At 46.6% G+C, this 20,575-nt stretch overlaps 1 protein-coding gene across 1 annotated transcript in view; it reads right to left on the minus strand.

Moving 5' to 3' along the window:
- The window catches only part of ADAMTS17 (ADAM metallopeptidase with thrombospondin type 1 motif 17), a 343,010-nt gene that overhangs the window by 253,939 nt on the left and 68,496 nt on the right, over positions 1-20,575 (minus strand). Inside the window, 3 exon segments of the mRNA XM_042943087.1 lie at positions 7,483-7,526; positions 14,574-14,731; positions 15,448-15,531. Of these exon segments, the coding sequence (XP_042799021.1) occupies positions 7,483-7,526; positions 14,574-14,731; positions 15,448-15,531 (286 nt within the window).

The raw sequence follows: 20,575 nt of genomic DNA on the forward strand, positions 1-20,575 counted from the left end.
GTATGCACACACACTATGCACTTCTGCCATACATGTGTGTAGTTAGGCATGTGTTTCAAGGCATGTATGTGCGCACGTGTGTGTGCGCGCGCGCGCACACACACACACACATTCATCTTTTTATTCTCCCAGATACTATTTTCAAGTCACACCACAGGATAGCTGTGCAGAGGTAAACAGGCAGGAAACTCCCCAGGGCCACCCCGTTCTTGTCCGCTTCTGTTCTCTTTAGGCATGGTGGCTCTTAGGAAAGTCTTTTAGAAGACCCTCTCCAACATCCAGACACAACTTAGTTGTCATTTTTGAGAAAACAATCTATGCCTACATTTAAAGCTGAATGAGTGAGAGAAGAAGCCAGCTTACTGAAGTATATACTATTTAGCTTTCCCAGAAACTCTATTAGCTGAGAAATCTAAGCTGAATTTGTGGGGAGCAAAGCTCTAACATTAACAAAATGCAACTTTCCTAACCCTCTTATGGGGATGGACTATTTTTTTTTTTTTTATTGTATGATGAGGGAGGCAGCACTTGTCCAAACAGTCTGAATCCCTGATTGCTAGATGCATGCATATTTGATTTCCAAAATTGAAACCTTTCATAAAACCTCTAAAAAAATCACATATCATGGTCAAGAGCCTAACTATAAATACCAATATAACTTCTAAAAAACAGATGAATTTGCCGAAGACCTAAGGTCATCTGATTTGGGACAACTAACATGTCATTGAATGGTATGCCTTCTCCTCTGTAAGCTTCTCAGAGTAGACACAAAGGACACAGTGTGGGTAAGCCTGACACTGAAGCAACATGTGCCCAGCATGGGGTGAGGTTATAAGGAAAACACATAAGAACTTATTCATTCAATGGGGTAGTCAGAGGCAATCATCTGAGACTACTTCTGACAAACAATTTTGTGGCAAAATCGAACCCTAACTTCTGTAAGGTCATAAGGAATAACAAAATAAAGCAAACAAACCCATAGGAAAGCTCTCAGAAACAAAGAAACCCAAAGCTCAAGTCTAATGAGTAAAACTTTTGTATTTTTATCCCAAACAAATTTTCCAGCCTCATTCAGCAAACAGAACCTTGACATCTCTACAATTCAAACACACCCTCACAGAATGAAGACTTAACACTACCATGAAAACACATAAAAATGAATGTGCACTCTGAAGGAAATTCCACAAAAGAGGGCAGGGGGAATCTACACACTTTTTTCAGCCACAGCACCAGTTGCCTAGCCCTACTTAGACATGACATAGTTCAGAGCTTGATGAACTCCTTGATGCACTTAATAAAAACCCAACAGGTGCAGTGTTAGGACACTAGCCCCACCCTCCCTCGTCTCTCACTGGTTCCCCAGCACATCTTCCTTCCGTGACTCTGTGTAGGTTGGACTGAAACAGCCTTCCAAAGCAGAAATATCATTCCCCCAAACCTTCATTCTGGTGTGTGATGCTCCTTTCTGCCTTTCCTCCCTCATTGACAGACCTGTTATGTGGAGGTCAGTGGCCATATCCATGAAGTCCCCACTGGGCTGCCCACACCTATTAGGGAGTTCAGCACCAGTGCTGTGGGCCACATAGGGAAGGGCTCCTTCCTCCCAAGTTCAGGGACAGCCATGGGACCCTCAGTGCAGAGCAGCAGGGCCCCAGAGCATGGACCCATCTTGGAGCCCCTCAGCAGCATCTCCCTGGCCTTGTGTGTGAAACACTTCATGAGGCCACCGAACATTTATTTCCATTGTCCTTTGTGCAGGATTATCACTTCCCTTGACTTGGCAGTGGCACGGGTAAAGGAGGCTTTTCCATTAATTAAAAAAATGAAGGCAAACAAGGAAAAATATAAATCCCAGTAATTAAATTAGTGAAGCTTGAATAAGGTGGCTATCAAAAAAAAAAAAAAATTCACCACAGCTCAGTTTACAGCTAAATGTGGGAGCAGGACAAATGCCATGGAACCGAAATCTGTCTGGTCATCCAGGCTGTAGAGATGTGTGTTGGGAAGAGGAATGTGGGAATGTGAACGGCCAACAAAGGCTTCCAGAGGTCTTGCCTTTTCACACTCCTGAGCACTCCTCACCCCTTTTCATCTAGGGCAGCATTTTCCTCAGGATGCTGGCAGCAAAGCCAATGGCTCAGGGTGAACCAACTCAACAAAGGAAAAGCCCACCCCCAACCCCCACAAAGGCAAGGCTTGTAATGTGCAAAGTAAGCCCCCCCCCCCCCAGTGAGGGGGACAGTTACTTCTCTTAGGGATGAAGCTGTTTTTCCAGATCCTTCTGCCTTGAGTTGTCTCTTCTTGTGTGTGTCCTCCTCCAAGGTAGAGATCAGCAGAACCTCTATGGTACCATCCCTTTTCCTTCCAGAGCTGGGAGGGAGGGTCCATAAGGTATGATGGTTTTAAAATCATGTTCACTCAGTCTGTGTAGGCAAATCCCTATCCAGTGTGGTAGATCTTGGCGAGCCCCCTCAGGGGTCGGGACCACCTTGGTTAGGGCCAGGGAAGCTCCCCTTGCCTCTGTTAGTAGGACCCTTGTGATGTGCACAGACAGTAAGCTGCAGATATGCTGGTCTCTCATATTTCAATCTTTACTGAAAGGATGTAGTGAACATTGGTGATTCTGGAATGTCCAGCATCTGTCCCTCCTCCTGGCTAAAGCACGCGGACCACCTCCCCCCACCCCATGGAGAACTCCATCCCATGCATTGTTGTGGGAAGGAGTATAGCACCCCCTGCGCAAGCCCAAAGAGCCAGAGCCCCCCTCATATCCTGCGCAGGTGACCTAGGGCAGGCCTGGGAGCTGGTGAAAAACAGCTGGCTGTGTGTATAGATGGAGGCCATTCCCTGCAGGCCCCAACACTGACCTCTGCATGGTGTCTATGGCCTCACCTGCCAGGGCTGCCTAGGGTGCTGTGTTCCCACCAGATCTGCCACCGTCATGGCAGCCCCTTTCTGATAAACGCCCTTTTTGCTTGCTCCTTGCAATCGGGGTCCTGGTCTGCTGAAATGGGCTAATGCAGATGGAACAATGTAGAGGGGAAGTATTTTTAAATTTTCTTTTTATGTTTATTTTTGAAGAGAGAGAGAGAGTGTGAGCAGGGGAGGGGCAAAGAGAGGGGGAAACAGAATCTGAAGCAGGCTCCAGGCTCTGAGCTGTCAGCACAGAGCCTGACACGGAGCTCGAACCCATGAGCTGTGAGATCATGACCTGAGCTGAAGTCAGATGCTTAACCAATTGAGCCACCCAGGTGCCCCCACCTTTTTTTTTTAAGGGGAAGTATTTTTAACAGAACCCCAAATTCTACTAACTACCTCAGAGATTCTCCAAATGGATCGTTCAAATTTAACTTTTAAATCTATTTTAAGCTACTTTACAGGACAGTAATAAAACATTTACAATGGTAAGTTGCTTTTGGAGGGATAGTGGCTGGGAGGGGATAGGAGGGAACCTTTGAAGGGGTCAGATGACATTCCATACCTTAATCTGAGTAGTGGTTTTGAGACTACATACATATGATCGCACAACAGTGTGGACGTACTTAATGTCACTGAAACACACACTTAAAAATGGTTAAGATTTTATGTATAAGTTTTATGTTATATACATTTTACCACCATTTAAAAATAGGTTAAAACAGAATTCAAAATGCAGCTTTAAAACTATTTCAATAAATACCAAAAAAGCGCATAGGCGTAACTTAAAATTTCACCAAGATTTGCACCCTTTCCCATATGTAAGTTATACCCTAATCAAAACAAGAAAGCACACACACAAAAAAACACTGTAATATGCCAAGTTATAAAACACTGGTGATTCCCAAGCTTTCCTAAGTTTCTCAAGGTACCACATTATCTCATTTTCTGCAGAACCCAGGGCACAGCCCTCCTGGTAGAGCTGGATCCTGAGATTTGAAGGCAGCTGTTCAAAATCTCTTAGCACTGGCAACCACATATCTATGTGATTCAGATTATTTTTTCCATTCCGTGGAATCAAAACAAAATACAAAAATAAATTGGATGCTGGAATGACAAAACTACAGAGATGGAATACAGATACATGGTAGCCAGGGGTTAGAGAAAGGGAGGGAGGCAGGGAGGGAGGGAGGAAGGGAGATTCTACAGGAGCAGCCCAAGGGAGTTGCTTGGAGGTAATGGACTGGTTCTGCTCCTGACTCTCCTGGGGGTTGGATGAATACCTACATATGGGATAAAATGTCACAGAACCATATGTAAAAACATACCCCAAAATGGGTTCATGCAAAAACCCTGTGAAATCTGAGTAGAATTTGTAGTCTAGCTCATTGCATTGTGCCAATCAATTTCCTGGTTTTGGAAATAACACTACGGTTACATAAGATGTAACCATGGGAGGAAGTGGGGTGATAGGTACAAGAGACTTCTCTGAATTACTCTGGCAACCTTCAGCTATTCTATAATTATTTCAAAATAAAAAGTTAAAAAAGCACAGAAACAGATCAAATGAGACTGCTAGAAGCCTGTCATAACCCCAGCTTTCAAATTTTTCTCTTCCTGGACTCACCATTGTCCTTACGAACTGACTTAATAGTACAAATAAATTATGACACATTAAAACAAAAGCACCATGTAACTATTTTTTGTTTTCAAGGAAGGGATTCATTTCCTTTGTAAAAGCTGAAAATCACTGAGGTATTGGAAAGAGCATGCAATAAGGAAGTAAGAGACGGGGCTAGTTCAGCCCTGAGCTAACCGGCTGTCACATAAAGAATTATTACAGCTGGTCCATGCAATAAAAAGACTTTGTGTAGGAAATGAGACACACACATCTGGGAGGTCACATAAGGACGTAAGATTTCCCCAGCAGTATGCAAAGTGTCAAACGAATAGTGCTATGGATTGTATTGTGCCCCCCTCCCCCAAATTCCTATGTTGGAGTGCTAACTCCCAATGTAAATGTATTGGGAGACAGGGCTTTTAAAAGGTAACAAAGGTTAAATGAGGTCATGAGAGTGGGGCACTAATGGAATATGACTGGTATCCATGAAAGAAGAGGTGATCAGGGGACGCCTGGGTGGCTCAGTTGGTTAAGTGTCCAACTCTTGGTTTCGGCTCAGGTCATGGTCTCATGGTTCATGAGTTAGAGCCCCATACTGGGCTCTGTGTTAACAGGGCGGAGCCTGCTTGAGATTCTCTCTCTCTTTCTCGCTCTCAAAATAAATAATTAAGTTAAAAAAAAAAAAAAAAAAAAAAAAAGAGGCAGTCCGGACACAGACACACACAAGAAAGACCAGCTAAGGACATGGGGGAGAAGGCAGCCATCTGCACACCAAGGGGAGAGGCTTCAAGGAGAAACCACCAGGGCCGACATGTTGATTTTGGACTTCCAGCCTCTAAAAGCATGAGACAACAAATTTCCGTTGTTTAAGCAGCTCAATCTATGGTACTTCAATAGAATAGCCTTAGCAGATGGACTTAAGTAGCAAGGTGAACTAGTTCAGAAGAAAGAAGAAAGACAGAACTAGCTGTTCGCTCTTTAACAGGGGGTCTGAAATAGAGTACATAATCACAATTGATGGTTGATGTGAAAATTATATACTCAAAAGAAAGCCAGCTATAAATCATATGAAAGAAAACCTGCAATTCCTTCATCTGCGTTTATGCATGCATTCAATCAATCAATCAATCAATCAATCAATCAACAGTGGTGACCAAGACTTGAAAGCCCTGTACCAGGTCACACAGGTGAAGGGCAGAGCTTGGCTCTGCCTGGTACAGAGTCTTCTGGGAAAGACATTCAGGCAAGGGCAATGCAACGGGTATCTCCTCAGAGGCTAGCACAGGGAGTGGGAGGGGTCTGGAGCAGCCTCAACCCCCACCGCACCCCACCCCCTGCTGGGCAGAAGTGAAGAAGCTGATTTGTGAACAAATGCTGGGAAGGAACAGCCACTCCTTGAGATAGTACATGCTTTTTTGGCTCTGCCAAGGGATACTGGTCTTCCTCAAGCCCCAACTGGACTGCGACAGGTGTCAGCTATCCCTCTGTTGGAGCCGATTTTATGATGCATTTGCATAGCGATTCCTTTATGGAGACAGCCCCTGACAATAAAGCATGGATTGGTGGGGCAGTTTTTGACACTTGTCTCCCAGATTTGTTTAGGGGACTGGTGGAATATAAGATAAAAAAAATCATCTCGAAAACTCTAAAATGTGACATGAATGCTAGCTATCATCATACTAGGTTTTTTTGTAACATTTATTTATTTATTTTTGAGTGATAGAGAAATAGTACGTGCACACAAGTGGGGGAGGGGCAGATAGTGAAGGAGACCCAGAATCTGAAGCAGGCTCCAGGATCTGAGCTGTCAGGGAGAGCCTGACGAGGGGCCTGAACTCACAAACCGTGAGATCATGACCTGAGCTGAAGTCAGACACTTAACAGACTGAACCACCCAGGCACCCCCCATCATACTAGATTTTGTAGGGCCTTTTAAGCCACCTAGTTTAAAATGATCAAGGTCACCCAGCTCATATGTGGCCGAGCCAGAGCAAAGGCTCAGGATTACCCACTGCCAGGACTCCCTAGGAAACACAGGTTTTTAAACATTTGAATTCCACAATAATATTTATTTGTCAGTCCCATACTGTTTTACTACAATTCAAAGCACATCACGTTCAGAATCTTGCTCTTGGCAGTACAATATTTCAACCTCCTGGTGGATAAAGGTTAGTGCTATAGCAGTCAAAATTGGAAACCGTCTTGGGGTTTCCTCTGTTAACCAAGGGCCCTATTCCTATGCTCAAAGACTGGTTCCAGTTTGAAACCTACAACATGTCAACAACAAGCCAGATACAACTGAGGATAGAAGAGAAAAAAAAAATGGCAAATGAAGAAAAAGCTGAGGGAGGAAGCAAAAGTAGAAGGAGGGAGGAAGGGAGGGAAGGGGAAGAAGAAAAATGTGCCTTGTCAGCGCCACGTGTTGGTCTCAGTACCATTTGACCAGAAGGAAACGAGCCTGGTGCCCAGACTGGCAGAGGAGACCCGTCTCACCCCCATACAGTCACCTGTTAGGACACTTGGTAAAGATCACCCACATACATGAGAGTAAACAGTAAGCTTTTGTCTCATGACAACTGTGTTAACTTGGGGGGGGGGGGTTCCCCTCCTGCATGAGTGACCAAGAGGCTCAGTGCCAACTGTGTCCCCTACCACAGTCATCTTTAGGCAGCCCCTGGAGACACCTTCTATGGTTTAACTTTTCATACCTTCCTTATTAAGCATCTGTTTGGACATCTTCTGCCATGAGCAACCTCAACATTTATCAGGGGGAAAAAAATGAAGTAAAATAAAGTCAAAGAACTAATTTATAAGAAAAGAGGCAACAGAAAAGGCAGAGTGTGTCTGAGGACAGTTCCTCCAGACTAGAAGTCTTACCAAGTCTCCAGATTATCACAGGGGGGCGGCAGCCCCTTAAATTATTATTATTCTGCCTCTAGACTTACCAACGGTGTCACACGGTTCATCTTTGTGTACGCAGAAATCTGTCCTGAAAAAAAACAAAGACAGACCTGGTCAGGTGTATGCAGTGGCCCCCAAGAATGGGAGAAGAAAACACTGTCAATGAAGCCCGATTGGTTATCCTGCTCTGTTACTGGTTCGGGTGGCCCAGCTTATAGTGAAGAACACCAATTAGCCACTTGTCAAGAGTAACCCATCCACAGTTCCCACCTCGTAGGCCCAGTTACCCCACATAAAGCCCCCTTTTATAGCTTAACGACTCCACCTAACACTCAGTTGCTGGGAGGACTCCCTCCCAACAGCTGAGAAAGTTCTTGAAGCAGACATTTGCAAATCATGCATCAGAGATGATTAATATTCACTATCGTCAAACTATAGTGACCTCCACAAGCTCCTCGACATGGGCAGCAACTGGCCTTAGATGCTGAAGTGACCAAATGGCACTTACAGGAGAAGACAACAAAAGTAATGTCTGAAAGTTATGCCCTTTAAAGCTTCCCAGGATCCCCCGGGTGTGTGGCTGTGTGAGAAGAGCACTGGTCCAGCCCCAGTTCCACAGGTACAAGGGGTTCGCTGTGGCCTCTAGCCACTCATGTGTGAAACAACAGGTCTGGGCCCTTCTTTTCCCAAACCAGAGCGTTCCCATGATACTTTCCCAAAGTTCCCACAGTTAGGGGCTGACCAAACCAGCAGTTGGGGCAGTGCCCTGCCTGGGACCGGCCATGAAGAGCAGTGGCCTGGTCCTCCAGGGCCCCGTGCTCATCTTCTCATGGAGGCCCATGGAGGGCTGAGAGAAAGCACCCACTCCCTTAAATTCCTTCAGGTTTACAAGGTGTGTTCTGAAGCCATGTCTCATTTCACTTTCTAAGTTCTTCCGGACAAGCCAGCCGGATAAGGTTGACACTAAACCAAGTTACGGAAGAACATGGCAGGTCTGGGTTGGGCCATCTTTCCCCTTTCTGACACTCTGTCCCCTGGCATCAGTGTCCTCAATTCTTCTCCTACCCTCTGTCACAACCTATTCTCAGGGAAGGATCTGACCCATTTGTTCACAGAGGGCACAATGACAGAGAAGCCCATGAGGTACTCTCCTAACCTAACTTTGTATGGTCATCTCTCCTTCTCCCTCCATGTCAATCCCAATCCAATGTGCAGTGTGTCCTGTTGCATCTGTCTCCAAAGTGTAACCCACGCCTGATGCCTCTCAGCGCTGTGTGGGATCCCCTGGAAACAGATAAAAGTCTGTGCGTTCCTGACTCTGGCTTTGCTTCAGGCTCACCTGAAGCTTGTCAAAGACTCCACTTGCCTACTTAGACCCACAGATTCCACTTGGAGTCCTGATGTACAAAACCAGATGTGCCAGACAGCTGGCAAGCCTGGGGGAGAGGCTGGGGCAGCTCGGAAGGTGTGGCCCGTAGAACTGGCCAGGGAGACATCGAGGAGGAGCGGGGACCAATCCTGTCAGCAGCGCCCATGGGTTCTGCTTACTACAAGTTTCTAATTTTTTCCTAGCAAGCCCTTCTATTTTTATCATCAATTGTAAAACAATCTTAATAAAGGGAAAAAGGAAGTTTTCACAAACCCCACATTTTTCATAACCTTACCCCAAAACCAAGGGAACTTTCATGGAAATGGAGAGAGGATAACCACAAGAGCCATAAAAGGAAGCCTTGAGGTTTCTTGTTTGTCTGTTTTTGTTTGTTTTTGTCAAAGATGACCTTTGAGTGTTTTTGTATTCTTTGGGTAAATGCCCAGTAGTGAGAATACAAAAACACTAATTCAAAGAGATACACGCACCCCTATGTTTACAGCAGCATTATGTACAATAACCAAGCTATGGAAGCAGCCCAAGTGTCCATCGGTTGATGAATAGATACAGAAGATGTGGTATATACATAAAATGGATTATTATTTGGCCACAAAAAGAATGAAATCTTGCCATTTGCAACGACATGGATGGAGCTAGAGAGTATAATGCTAAGTGAAATAAGCCAGTCAGAGAAAGATACATTCCATATGATTTCACTCACATGTGGATTTTAAGAAACAAAACAAACAAGCATAGGAAAAAAGAGAAACAAACCAAGAAACAGACTCTCAGGTATAGAGAACAAACTGATGGTTACCAGAGTTGGGGGGTCGGGGGTGGGGGGTGGGGGGGGGGAATAGGTGATGGGGATTAAAGAGTACACTTGTTGTGATGAGCACAGGGTGATGTATGGAAGTGTTGAATCATTATACTGTGCATCTAAAACTAATATAACAATGCATGTTAACTAACTGGAATTAAAATAAAAACTTAAAAAAAAAAAGATGACCTTTTAAAAGACTAAGTAATAGGCAGTAGAAGGTGCAAGAAGTAGCAGCAGAGAGAAAAACAAACAAGTAAAATTAGGGACACATATATGCTCGCTGCTCTGGTATGGATCTGACCCCAACTCAACATTCTTGATCTGACACCCCTTCCATTTAAATAACCAAGCTGGCCCAATGCCTTGTTCCAGGGTTTCCCAGCATGAGCAACTGAAGCCTGGGCAAAAGGAGAAATCACACATGACCACAAGTCTCACAGTCAAGAACTAAACAGAACCGAGAAGATGGTGCCCACTTCACGGGCGCCATCTTGGGGATAGCCAGCGCTGTTGGCTGACAGGAGCATGGTGTATTCTCTCATCCCATGACTTCCCTGAAGGGAAACAGGTGATCTCAAATGATGGACCCTGCAACATCATCCATTGCGTCACCTGAGGAAGTGGGAGGAAATGCAGTTGCTCACAGAGGACAGAGGCAAGCTCAATTAGAACGCTGGCTTAAGAGGGGCACGGGGGTGGCTCAGTCGGTTAAGTGTCCGACTTCGGCTTGGCTCAGGTCATGATCTCGCAGTGTGTGAGTTTGAGCCCCATGTCAGGCCCTGTGCTGACAGCTCGGAGCCTGGAGCCTGCTTCCAATTCTCTGTCTCCCTCTCTCTCTGCCCCTCCCCTGCTCACACACTCTCTCTCTCTCTCATCCTCAAAGTAATAAACATTAAAAAAAAAAAAAAGAATTCTGGCTTAAAAGAGTCAGCCAAAATTTGACTCTTCTTTCTTCTTCCTGCCAAGGTTGTTTCTCAGAAGAGAAAACACAAGCCATGTTGCCGCAGGGGCAGCTTCATCTTCAGGTGCTCCCACCGCAAATTCATGCCAAACCCACTTTCAGGGGCTGTAGGATTCAAGTGAGGTCCCAACGCAACTCTACAGTCTCTAGTCCATTCCCTTTCCGCCGCTTGTTCCTCAAGAGAAGGAAGGCTGTGTGGACCTCTGTGACCTGGTGTGCTTCGTGCCTGTGTGCTCACAAGCTTCCCGTCCTGCAACATGGTTTTTTCTGTTCTGCTATCACCATCTTGAAAGTCTTTGTCATGTGGGGTCCCGCATTTTCCTTCTGCACTGGGCCCCACAATTTATGTAGCTAATCCTGTGCATAACCGATTGCCTTGGCATACAGTTGGGGCTTAATAAATAGTGGCTCCTTTATTATTGGCAGACATACATTTCCAGACCACTTTCAATGTGCCCAGCAAGCTTCCCGGTGGCCTGGTCTCCCCAGTGTTTGGAAACCCCAGGAAAATGTAACGTGATGCTCCACAGATACTCACTGAGCCCTCACCATGAGCAAAGCCGGCAAGAGACCCTCTTGGTCAAAGTCTGAAGAGAAGACGATTCCCGGGGAGTGGGATGGAGTTACGTGGAGGGGAAGGTTCAGGGATGGCAGGAGGTGTACCTGTGGTTGAGCTCCAAGCTGGCCCTGCATGTTTGCTCCAGGTGCTTCCCAGGAGCACAGAGCTGGGTTTGGGGGGAAATCCTATTTTCATGGCTTCCTGAGGGAGATGCACGGCCAAAGGTAAAGCTGTGCCAGGTGCTGAAGCCTCCTGGACCCCAGTCCTCTGTGTGGGTCCCACATGGTCCCAGACTCAGTTCACTCAGAGGTGTTTTCTAGCCCCAGACATGACCGCAGCTGCCAGAAAGCCAGCTTCTGTGGCTTCTGGCTCAGCAGCTTTTGCTGGACATGATGTCATGCTCACATCTCTGCGGCTGGCCATCTGTAGGGCTGGTGGATGTCCAGGAGAATGCACTCTTGGGCTCAGCCACAGCACATAAGGGGGGGGGGCAGAGAAGAAACCCTTGCATAAGCCAGTCTCAGTCCCAGGACTGGGGGACACTGGCCCCCAAACACCGCCTGGCCTGTGCAAGCTGTGATTAGACCCTCAGCTCAGATTACTCCGGGAGGAAGGGGCTGTTTCTTAAGAGCAGCTGCTGCCTCGCACCCAATTTCCACGTGAAAACATCAGCCCGTTATTATCCCAACCTAGGAACTGCAGCTCTCGGCCTCTAATTATTAAACAATGCCTCGCAGCCAACTCGGCTCCCAGCCCCGACTCTGGCGCTGCCTCCCCTGTCCTTCTGGGAGGCCTTGCATTTAACAGCTGCGAGGACCCAGAGAGCAGGTTGGGCACTGGCCGATTTGGTCCGGCAGCTCCACAGAAGCAGGTGAGAGGAAGCACCTCGACTGCTCAGGTAGTTCATCAGATGTCAGCATGAAACCGGGAAAGAGAATCCCAGCCCCAAGCTGGCCTCAGGGAACCGAGACATAGGATGCCTTTTCATTGATGCTGCCTGCAGCAGAAGGAACCTTGCTTTTCGGGGCCACCAGACATCCCCCCCTCCCCAGCACCCATACTCAGAACCACCCCATGCATTCAGGACCACCACCCCCGGCCCCCCCCCCCAGGTGCTTAACCAGAAAAAAAATTGTAAACTGTTTTATTGTGATTACACAGAACATAAAATTTACTCTCTTAAAACGTTTTTCAAGTGTACAGTTCAGTGATGTTGAATGCATTTATAATGCTGTGCAACTAATCTCCAGAACTCTTTTCGTCTTGCAAAACTGAAACTATATCCATTAAACACTAGCTTCCTATTCCTTCTTCTCTCCAGCTCTACACTCTGTGTCTAGGAATTTAACTGTTCTAGGTGTCTCATGTAAATAGAATCATACAACATTGGTCTTTTTATGACTGGTGTATTTCACTTAGCGTAATGTCCTCCAGGTTCATCCATGCTGTCGCATGTGACAAGACATAACTTCCTTCATAAGGCTGAACAATGTTCCGTTGCATGGATGGACCACATTTTGTTTATCTACTCATCCATCGAAGGAAACCTGGGCACCTTCCACTTTTTAGCTATTATGAGTCATGCTGCTAGGAACATAGGTACACAAATAGCTCTTTGAAACCCTCCTTTCAATGCTTTTGGGTATATACTCAGAAGCAGGATTGCTGGATCATACGGTAATTCTGTATTTAGTATTTTGAGGAGCCTCCATACTGTTTTCCACAGCACCCACACCATTTTACAGCCCCACCAGGAGTGCTCAAGGAAGGGTTCCCATGTGTCCGCATCCTTGCCAACACTTGTTATTGTGTTTGTTTTTGGTAGCAGCCATCCTGATGGGTGTGAGATGTAGAAAACCAACGTGTTTATACCAGATATTTCCAATACAGTAAATAGGCTTGTTGGAAGCAGGAAAAAGAAAAGAAAGCCAGAAATCCTAACTGGCAGCCTTCTCAGGCTGAGGGTGCATTCACGTCTGCAGATGGCATTTTGTGCAAGAGCTCATCCAGAAGCTTTGTCAACACCGATTTCAGTGACATTTATTATTGCCTCTAGACAAAAAAGGGGAGGGGAGCAGTGGCTACTCTTCCCAAACCAAGACCACTTGCCTGTGCTTTCTTGACCCAGCCAAGCAATGAAACTTCAGGGAAGAAACTACATGGGGAAAGTTCTCACGAACATCAGAACCTGTACATTTTATATAGTTTTGATACAAACCACTTTCAAAGTAGTGACCTTGGAAGTTTAGCATTCCAAGGGTGAGGTTTGGAATGATGCATCTACAAGGCAAAAATGCCAGACTGCAGGCAACCACTGGAAGTTAGGAAGAAGGAAAGATCCTTGCCTAGAGCTTCCGAGAGAGCACAGCCCTGCCCACGCCTTGATCTTGGACTTCTGGCCCCCAAAACGGTGAAAGACTAAATTTCTGTTGTTTTGACACACCTAGTTGGTGGTAATTTGTTACTGCAGCCCTGGCAGACTAAGATAACGTTGCTGCCGCCTATGTGGAAACAAGGCTGTCCCTGGTTTCTGTTGTCCACTGCTGGCCCCTGGTTTCCCTCTCAGTCTGGAAAAGTCCACCTCTGTAGTCTAGAAAGAAGCTCAGCTCCCTACTTCAAGTAGAACCGCCATGTGAATTCCCCAGGCATCTCTGCCCACTGCTGTTGTCCTGAGAGGGTCCCGTGGATGGGGTTGCGCACAGCACACGTGTGCCGACGTGGACCTCCTCCTACAGGAACTCGGGGTATCCACGGCCCCCATAATAGTGTGTTTAAGCCAGTTTGGAGGCAGCCTCAAACACAAGTTAACTCTTTCCCAGTGAACCTTATATTTGGTGCAGGGGAGAGGTAGTAGATGAATTGCTTGGGACTCCTGGATAACCAGGATTTCAGTACTTTTATACTAATAATAGCAATAGCAGAAATTATGGCTAACATTTATCATGCCCTTACTCTGGGCCAGGCACTGTGAAAAACCCTTTCCAGGGATGCCTGGGTGGCTCAGTTGGTTCAGTGTCCAACTTCAGCTGAGGTCATGATCTTGTGGTTCGTGAATTCAAGCCCCACATCAGGCTTTGCACTGATATTACAGAGCCTGCATTGAATTTTCTGTCTCCCTCTCTCTCTCTCTCTCTGCTCTCCCCCACTAGCGTTTTCTCTCTTTCTCTTTCTCTCTCAATTAAATAAACATTAAAAAAAAAAGAAAAGAAAAGCATTTTCCCACGTTCACTAAATCCTCATAACTCAGAGGTAGGTACTATCATTCATCCCCATTTTACTGATGAGGAAACTGAGGCTCAGAGAGGCGGCCCCAGGTCTGATTTCCAAGCCTGAATTCCTAGCAAATAGCCCTCTATTCCCCTCCAAAGAGGGAAATGTCTTTTTCCCATCACATTTCCAGCTACAGACCAAATCCAGCTGTACCTGGTCACAAACACAGCAGCATCCACAGGGGGCGTATCGTCCTTCCCTCCTGGAACCTGATTGTTGCCGAGGTATCTGGCTCCTCCATATTCCTCATTCTGCCAGTGACAGAAGCTCTCCAGGGACCGCTCACCATGGTGCCCGATGGACAATTTGGCCTAAAGTAAATCAGGGGTGGGGAGGGCAGTTAAAGAAGCAAACACCCAGGGAAGCCTGAGTTTATGTTCAGAATATAGTGTGGAGACAGCTGCTTGTTGGGATGTCATTCGATGATGTGCTTCCCCCAGATACAAACCTAATGCTGGTAGGAAGATGGAAGATGCAGAGACCCAGAGAGAGGCCACCAGGGCCTTATTTGTAAGTTCAAATGAAGACCATGTTATTATTCTCTCTTTTTTTTTTTTTTTGGCAAACTGAACAGTGTACCCAACCAAGCATTAGTCTCCCATTATCAAATTCATTGCCTGCCTCTGCAAGGCGACGTTATCACGTGGGAATGCACTCAACTGAAAGACCAGAAAACAACTCTACAGTGAATCCAAATTTGGAAGCTCCAGAGGGCTTCCAAAGACCTCCCCATCCAGATTGCACACGTGAGATGTGCTAGGGGTAGAGGGAGGATGTGCACAGGTCCACTGCTTAGGGCTCCCTCGAGATTCCAAGCAGATTATATGCACACCAAGCTTCGAGTCATAGTGCCTGCCCTCCCTGCTCTGGACATCCCCAGGCCCTGGCCCAGGGCATGCTGTTGCCATCTGCAAAGCCAGGGACCACAGAGGAGACTGACAATCTCCTGAGCTCTCAACAGCAAGCAGGAAACTTCAAGACCGGTTGCACCATCTGCACACTCTAAAGGGCACCCCTGGGGACTTACAGGCCGTTGTCGTAGCAGGACAAGCTTGGTAACTTGGATGTTCACTTTACTTCCAAGGCTCTGGTGCTGAAACATATTGTACACCTGTCAAGAGAGAAAAAAGGAATGTGGTGTAAATATAAAAATTAACAAAAATACAGCAGTATCCTGGATGGGATCCTGGGACAGAGAAAAGATGTTAGATAAAAACTAATGACGTCTGAATAAACTATGGACTTCAGTTAATCATAATCAGTCAGAATGCCAAAAAACCACAAATAATCCAAGGGGCACATGATGTGAACAGACATTTTTTCAAAGAAGACATATGGATGGCCAACAGACACATGAAAAGATGCTCAATCAGGGGAAATCAAAACCACAATGACATATGACTTTACACCTGTCAGAATGATGAGTATCAAAAAGACAAGAAATAACAAGTGTTGATGAGGATGTGGAGGGAAAGGCACACTGTTGATTGGAAATCAGTTGTTAAAAAGATATAGGACAGCAGATTCTGAAAGGAGGAATGGATATTAGATGATTCTGATAGAAAACTCAAAACTCCCATTCTTGGCTTTTATGCAGGAGGTTGAAAGGGACCTTCATGTAGGGGAGGGGGGAGGTCAATGCCTGTAGCCATCTGCCATGTGCCAGCCTGTGTCATCTCTAACCCTCATCACAACCCATCAAGTTTTTTCTCTTTGACATTATCTCCACCACCCTCAGCTCACCAAGATAACACCACCTGCTCAATACCCCCAGTCAGTCAACAATGACCCCAATTCATATCCAGGCTTGTCCAGCCAATAAGACCATATTCCTTCTTTATTCCCTAAAGTCCTCATTCCAACCACGGCACGTCATGGAGATAGAGGCACAGCAATAAAAGAGGATTTGTCCCTCAATTTTGCACCTCTTGTTGGTAGAACCTAATTATAAGGACCTCAATATCAAAAAAAAAATCAAAGGAAAGCGTTTCAAGGGGAAGAGAGATAAGAAATCTCAAACAAGGCGGAGGAATCAAAGTTGACCTGGATGGGAAAAGCCCACTGAATGTGAAGATCCGTGGGTCCCTTTCCTGTAACATGGACAAAGAAGGAGGTAGGGGGTGCCCCAGGGGTAGATCATGTAGGTGTTTAAGATATAGAGAGAACAGGGAGGACAGCCTTTTGAAAAAGTGTACTTTGCCACTGCCCACCTCCTTCTCTGGCAACCAGCCATCGCTTCCTCTGTATCTAGGAGTTCAGTCTTCTTAGATCCCACCTATAAGTGAGATCATACAGTTTTTCTTTTTCTCTTATTTCACATGGTTTTGAATATTCTACTTTGTTTTCTTTCTGACAGACACAATCTAGGAGGCAGAATTTTGCAGCAGGGACATTAGAACTTTCTCCAGCTGGTACTGTGTTCCTTGGTACATCGGTGGCAACATAAAGCAAGCACCAGAGCAGACAGGGCAGTCACCGTTAATTCAGGCCACATGAAGCTGGACACAGCGTCTGGCATACAAACGTCAGAAGCCAGGCACGCACGATGTTTGAGCATCTGTGTGACAAAGGAATTAGCTGTCTCATTGCTTAGAGCTTACTCTTTGAAAACTATTATTAAAGCAAAATAAAATCTTTGTGTAATTTAATATTCTTTCCCACAAGGAAAAACAGAACACGTTTAGTTGTTCTGTTCTTAATCCCCACCCCCCATTTTTTCCCCTCAAGAACAAAATAGCAGGTTTTTTTTCTTTTTTTTTTTTTTTTCACACTGGACCATCTGTAGGCCAATTCTGAAGTCATGTCTTAATTACCTATCCCCAAACCTGGGTGAAGAAGGGGAAAACACATAACTTTTTCCTTGTTTTGATATTTTGAGAACCACCCAATGGCTGCAATTCAAATTTTTCCAGAAATATTCAGCAGTAGGATTGGGCCCAAACTGGAAAACCTCAATTCAAAACATGAAAAAAAAAAAAAATAGGAAGAATGAAACCCTGAAGTTCTGAGGGAGAAAATGCAAGTTGCACAGGGCTTCAAGGTGCAATCTACTCATCACCTAAAATGTCAACCCCAGCCAAAGATGTTAAAAGATATTGTTTAAAGAAGGTTTAAAGGAATGACACAGTAAAGCACTTCTCAACAGTACTGAGACACAGCACATAAAGGAGGCATAAAGAATCTGCATGAAATAGTGCAAATTTCAGGACAGCAAAACCATAGGAACAATCTGCCTCTCCAGAACATTCCGTCTCCTCCTTGCTGGGCTGATGACAGTTCTGTGCATCCTGTACAACCATGAGCCCCAAAGTCTCAGTCGCTTCCCATGGGGTAAAAAGGATGTGAGACAGAGGGGAAGAAAAACCTTCATACTTCAGGGTCTAGGAGGAAGGGGTAAGAGATGGGAACTGCTTCATGCACAGAGTTTCAATTTTGCAAGATGACAAAGTTCTAGAGATTTGGTTGCACAGTGTGAATATACTTAACAATACTGAACTGTATACTTAAAAATGGCTAAGGTGGGGGGCACCTGGGTGGCTCAGTCAGCTGAGCATCCCATTTCAGGCTCAGGTCATGATCTCCTGGTTCATGGGCTGGAGCCTCACATCCCGCTCTGTGCTGACAGCTCAGAGCCTGAAGCCTGCTTCCGATTCTGTGTCTCCCACTCTCTGTACCTCCCCCAGTCTCTCTCTCTCTCTCTTTCAACTAAACTTTAAAAAAATTTTTTTTAAGTGGCTAAGATGGTAAATTTAGTATGTATTTTACCACAATTGGAATTTAATTAATTTTTTTGGAAGAAGCTTCATGCCCTAGCGACATTCTCTAGCAAGACCGAAGGCAGGCATTTCCCCTTGACGTGTGCCTAGGGTACTCACATCCAGGAAAGCACATCTGGGAGCCTGACCACAGCTAGAGCACCTCGTCACCTGGTGGGCACCGTACCATGTTCCCACAGAGCTCAGCGGAGCACAGGATCTCCGGGGAGACCCAGAGCCAAGCCAGGAGAGCCAGACGAAAATCTGATGGCAGCCACAAACACAAAGCAGCAGGCCCCAAAGACATGTAACGAAGTCTCCTCGTCTTTTTTTCCCCATGGAAATTCAAGCTCAGGAGAAGTCCTGGAGGCGGCAGCCATACGATGTTTAGGGAGACACCTGGTTGGGCAAAGGAACAGCACCGCCAATCGTCTGGAAATTCTGTCTCCGGCGTCCAGCTCTGGCTGCGTCCTGGCAAGTGTTCAGAGCCCTGACTGAATTTGTCACATTTCCTTGGCAGCCTGGGGGCCAAGCCGGGTAGACCCACTGCCAGCACCACAATGCAGCTCTCCTGCCTGGGCGACTTGGGGACACAGGCAGGGAGGGGCAGACAGGGCCAGAGAAGAAGCAGGTGATGGGGACACACGGAGAGGAGCTGTTCAAGGGCCAATGCAGGGGTATCATAAGAGCACCACCTACCTGTGCTACCTGGAGCCTCCCCAAGGACAGACAGGGACCGCGGATGACACCCTCCAATCACATTGGGTGCCCATTCAGACCCCCATGTAGTAAAGAACTCTTTCTCTAGCACAGTGCCTCTGAGTGGGGTCCCTGAAGCAGTAGCACCTGGGCATTTGTTGGAAATGCATTCTGAAGCCCACCCCAGAGCCACTGAGCCAGAGACCCTGGGGGTGGGCCCGGCCACCCACAGTTTACAATCCCCCCAGGATCCTTCCAGTCAATCCTTCCCAGGGATGACTGCTGGCGTGTGAGGACCGGGGAGTGCTCTAACACTGTGACAGTTTCTCTGGGCACCAGAGAGAGGCTTCCTGTCTGTTTCACATGGTAATGGGGTGAAATTGATGTCATTTTTCCTCCAAACAGAGCTTGCCTGGAACACCGCAGGTTTTCATCTCACTCCATGGTTGTTAAGGAAGCTAAAAACAACCAAAGCTCCGTCGAGGGGCCCCATTTTCCAATCTGGCTGCCCAAACCCAGGGTTTCTGCTGTCAGCGCCACCTGCTTCCGCCGGCAATTTGTTCTTGAAAATATTCCTGCTCCTGTGTCATTACCATCCCCAACCGCGGGAAACCCGAGATACATACATAAGAAGGCACTTCAGCACATTTGAAAAACTGACAAAAGCCAGGTCCAGAGGACCACTCTGCAGCCTGCTGCTGGCGGAAAGACCCAGCCTGGCAGAGGCGTCTCCCTCCGCGTGCACCCGTGCACATGAGCGGTTTGCTGGGGACACAGAGCCTGGGGCAGGACTCCAGTTCCTGGGATACGAGTCAGGCGGAGGGTTTTTTTTTTTGTTTTTTTTTTTTTTAATGTTTGTTTATTTTGAGAGAGCAGGAATGAGCGGGGGGGGGGGGGGGGGGTAGAGAGAGGGAGAGAGAGAATCCCAGGCAGGCTCTGCACTGTCAGCACACGGAACCCAATGCAGGGCTCGATCTCACAAACCGCGAGACCATGACCTGAGCAGAAATCAAGAGTCAGAGGCTTAAGCGACTGAGCCACCCAGGCGCCCCCAGAGGGGTTTTTAAAAAACACAAATCAGCACATGCCACTCTTCTGCTTAAACCCCTACAAGTAGCTTCCGGTCGTGCCTGCAGCGAAGTCCACTCTCCATGCCCTGGTGTACCAGACTGTGAGGTCGGCCAGCTGCCACGGCCTCTCACTGTGTCCCCTCCCCCATCACCCACCAGAAACCTCCTCTTTCTGTGCCTCCCAAATGCCAGACTGACTTCCACTGGCTGGCTCCTCAGTGCCTCCTCCCTTCTAGGGGGAACATCACTCACTTCTCACAGAGGTGTCCTGACCGCCTCACTCGCTTGCTATCGCCTGGATCTTCATATCGCAGTTTATAAAATTCGCACACGAATTTTACCGATTGTCATGTTGAGCGCTGTCTGTTGGTCCCTCCAACAGGGACCTGCATGAGGTCCATAGGAGTGGGACCTGTCATGGTCCCTATTCTAGCCCCAGACCCTAGAAGAGTGACTAGCACACATGAAGTAACCAGTAAACAGAGCTGAATTAGTGAGTGAACTTTCTAAATTGCAGTCAATACATATGACATAAAAGTTACCATCTTAACCACTATTAAATAGTGTTCAGTAGTGTTAAATGCATTCACTTTATTGTGCTATGATCACCACCATGCATCCAAGAACTCAT

The sequence above is a fragment of the Panthera leo genome, chromosome B3 (genome assembly GCF_018350215.1).
Source record: "Panthera leo isolate Ple1 chromosome B3, P.leo_Ple1_pat1.1, whole genome shotgun sequence".
Lineage (NCBI taxonomy): Eukaryota > Metazoa > Chordata > Mammalia > Carnivora > Felidae > Panthera > Panthera leo.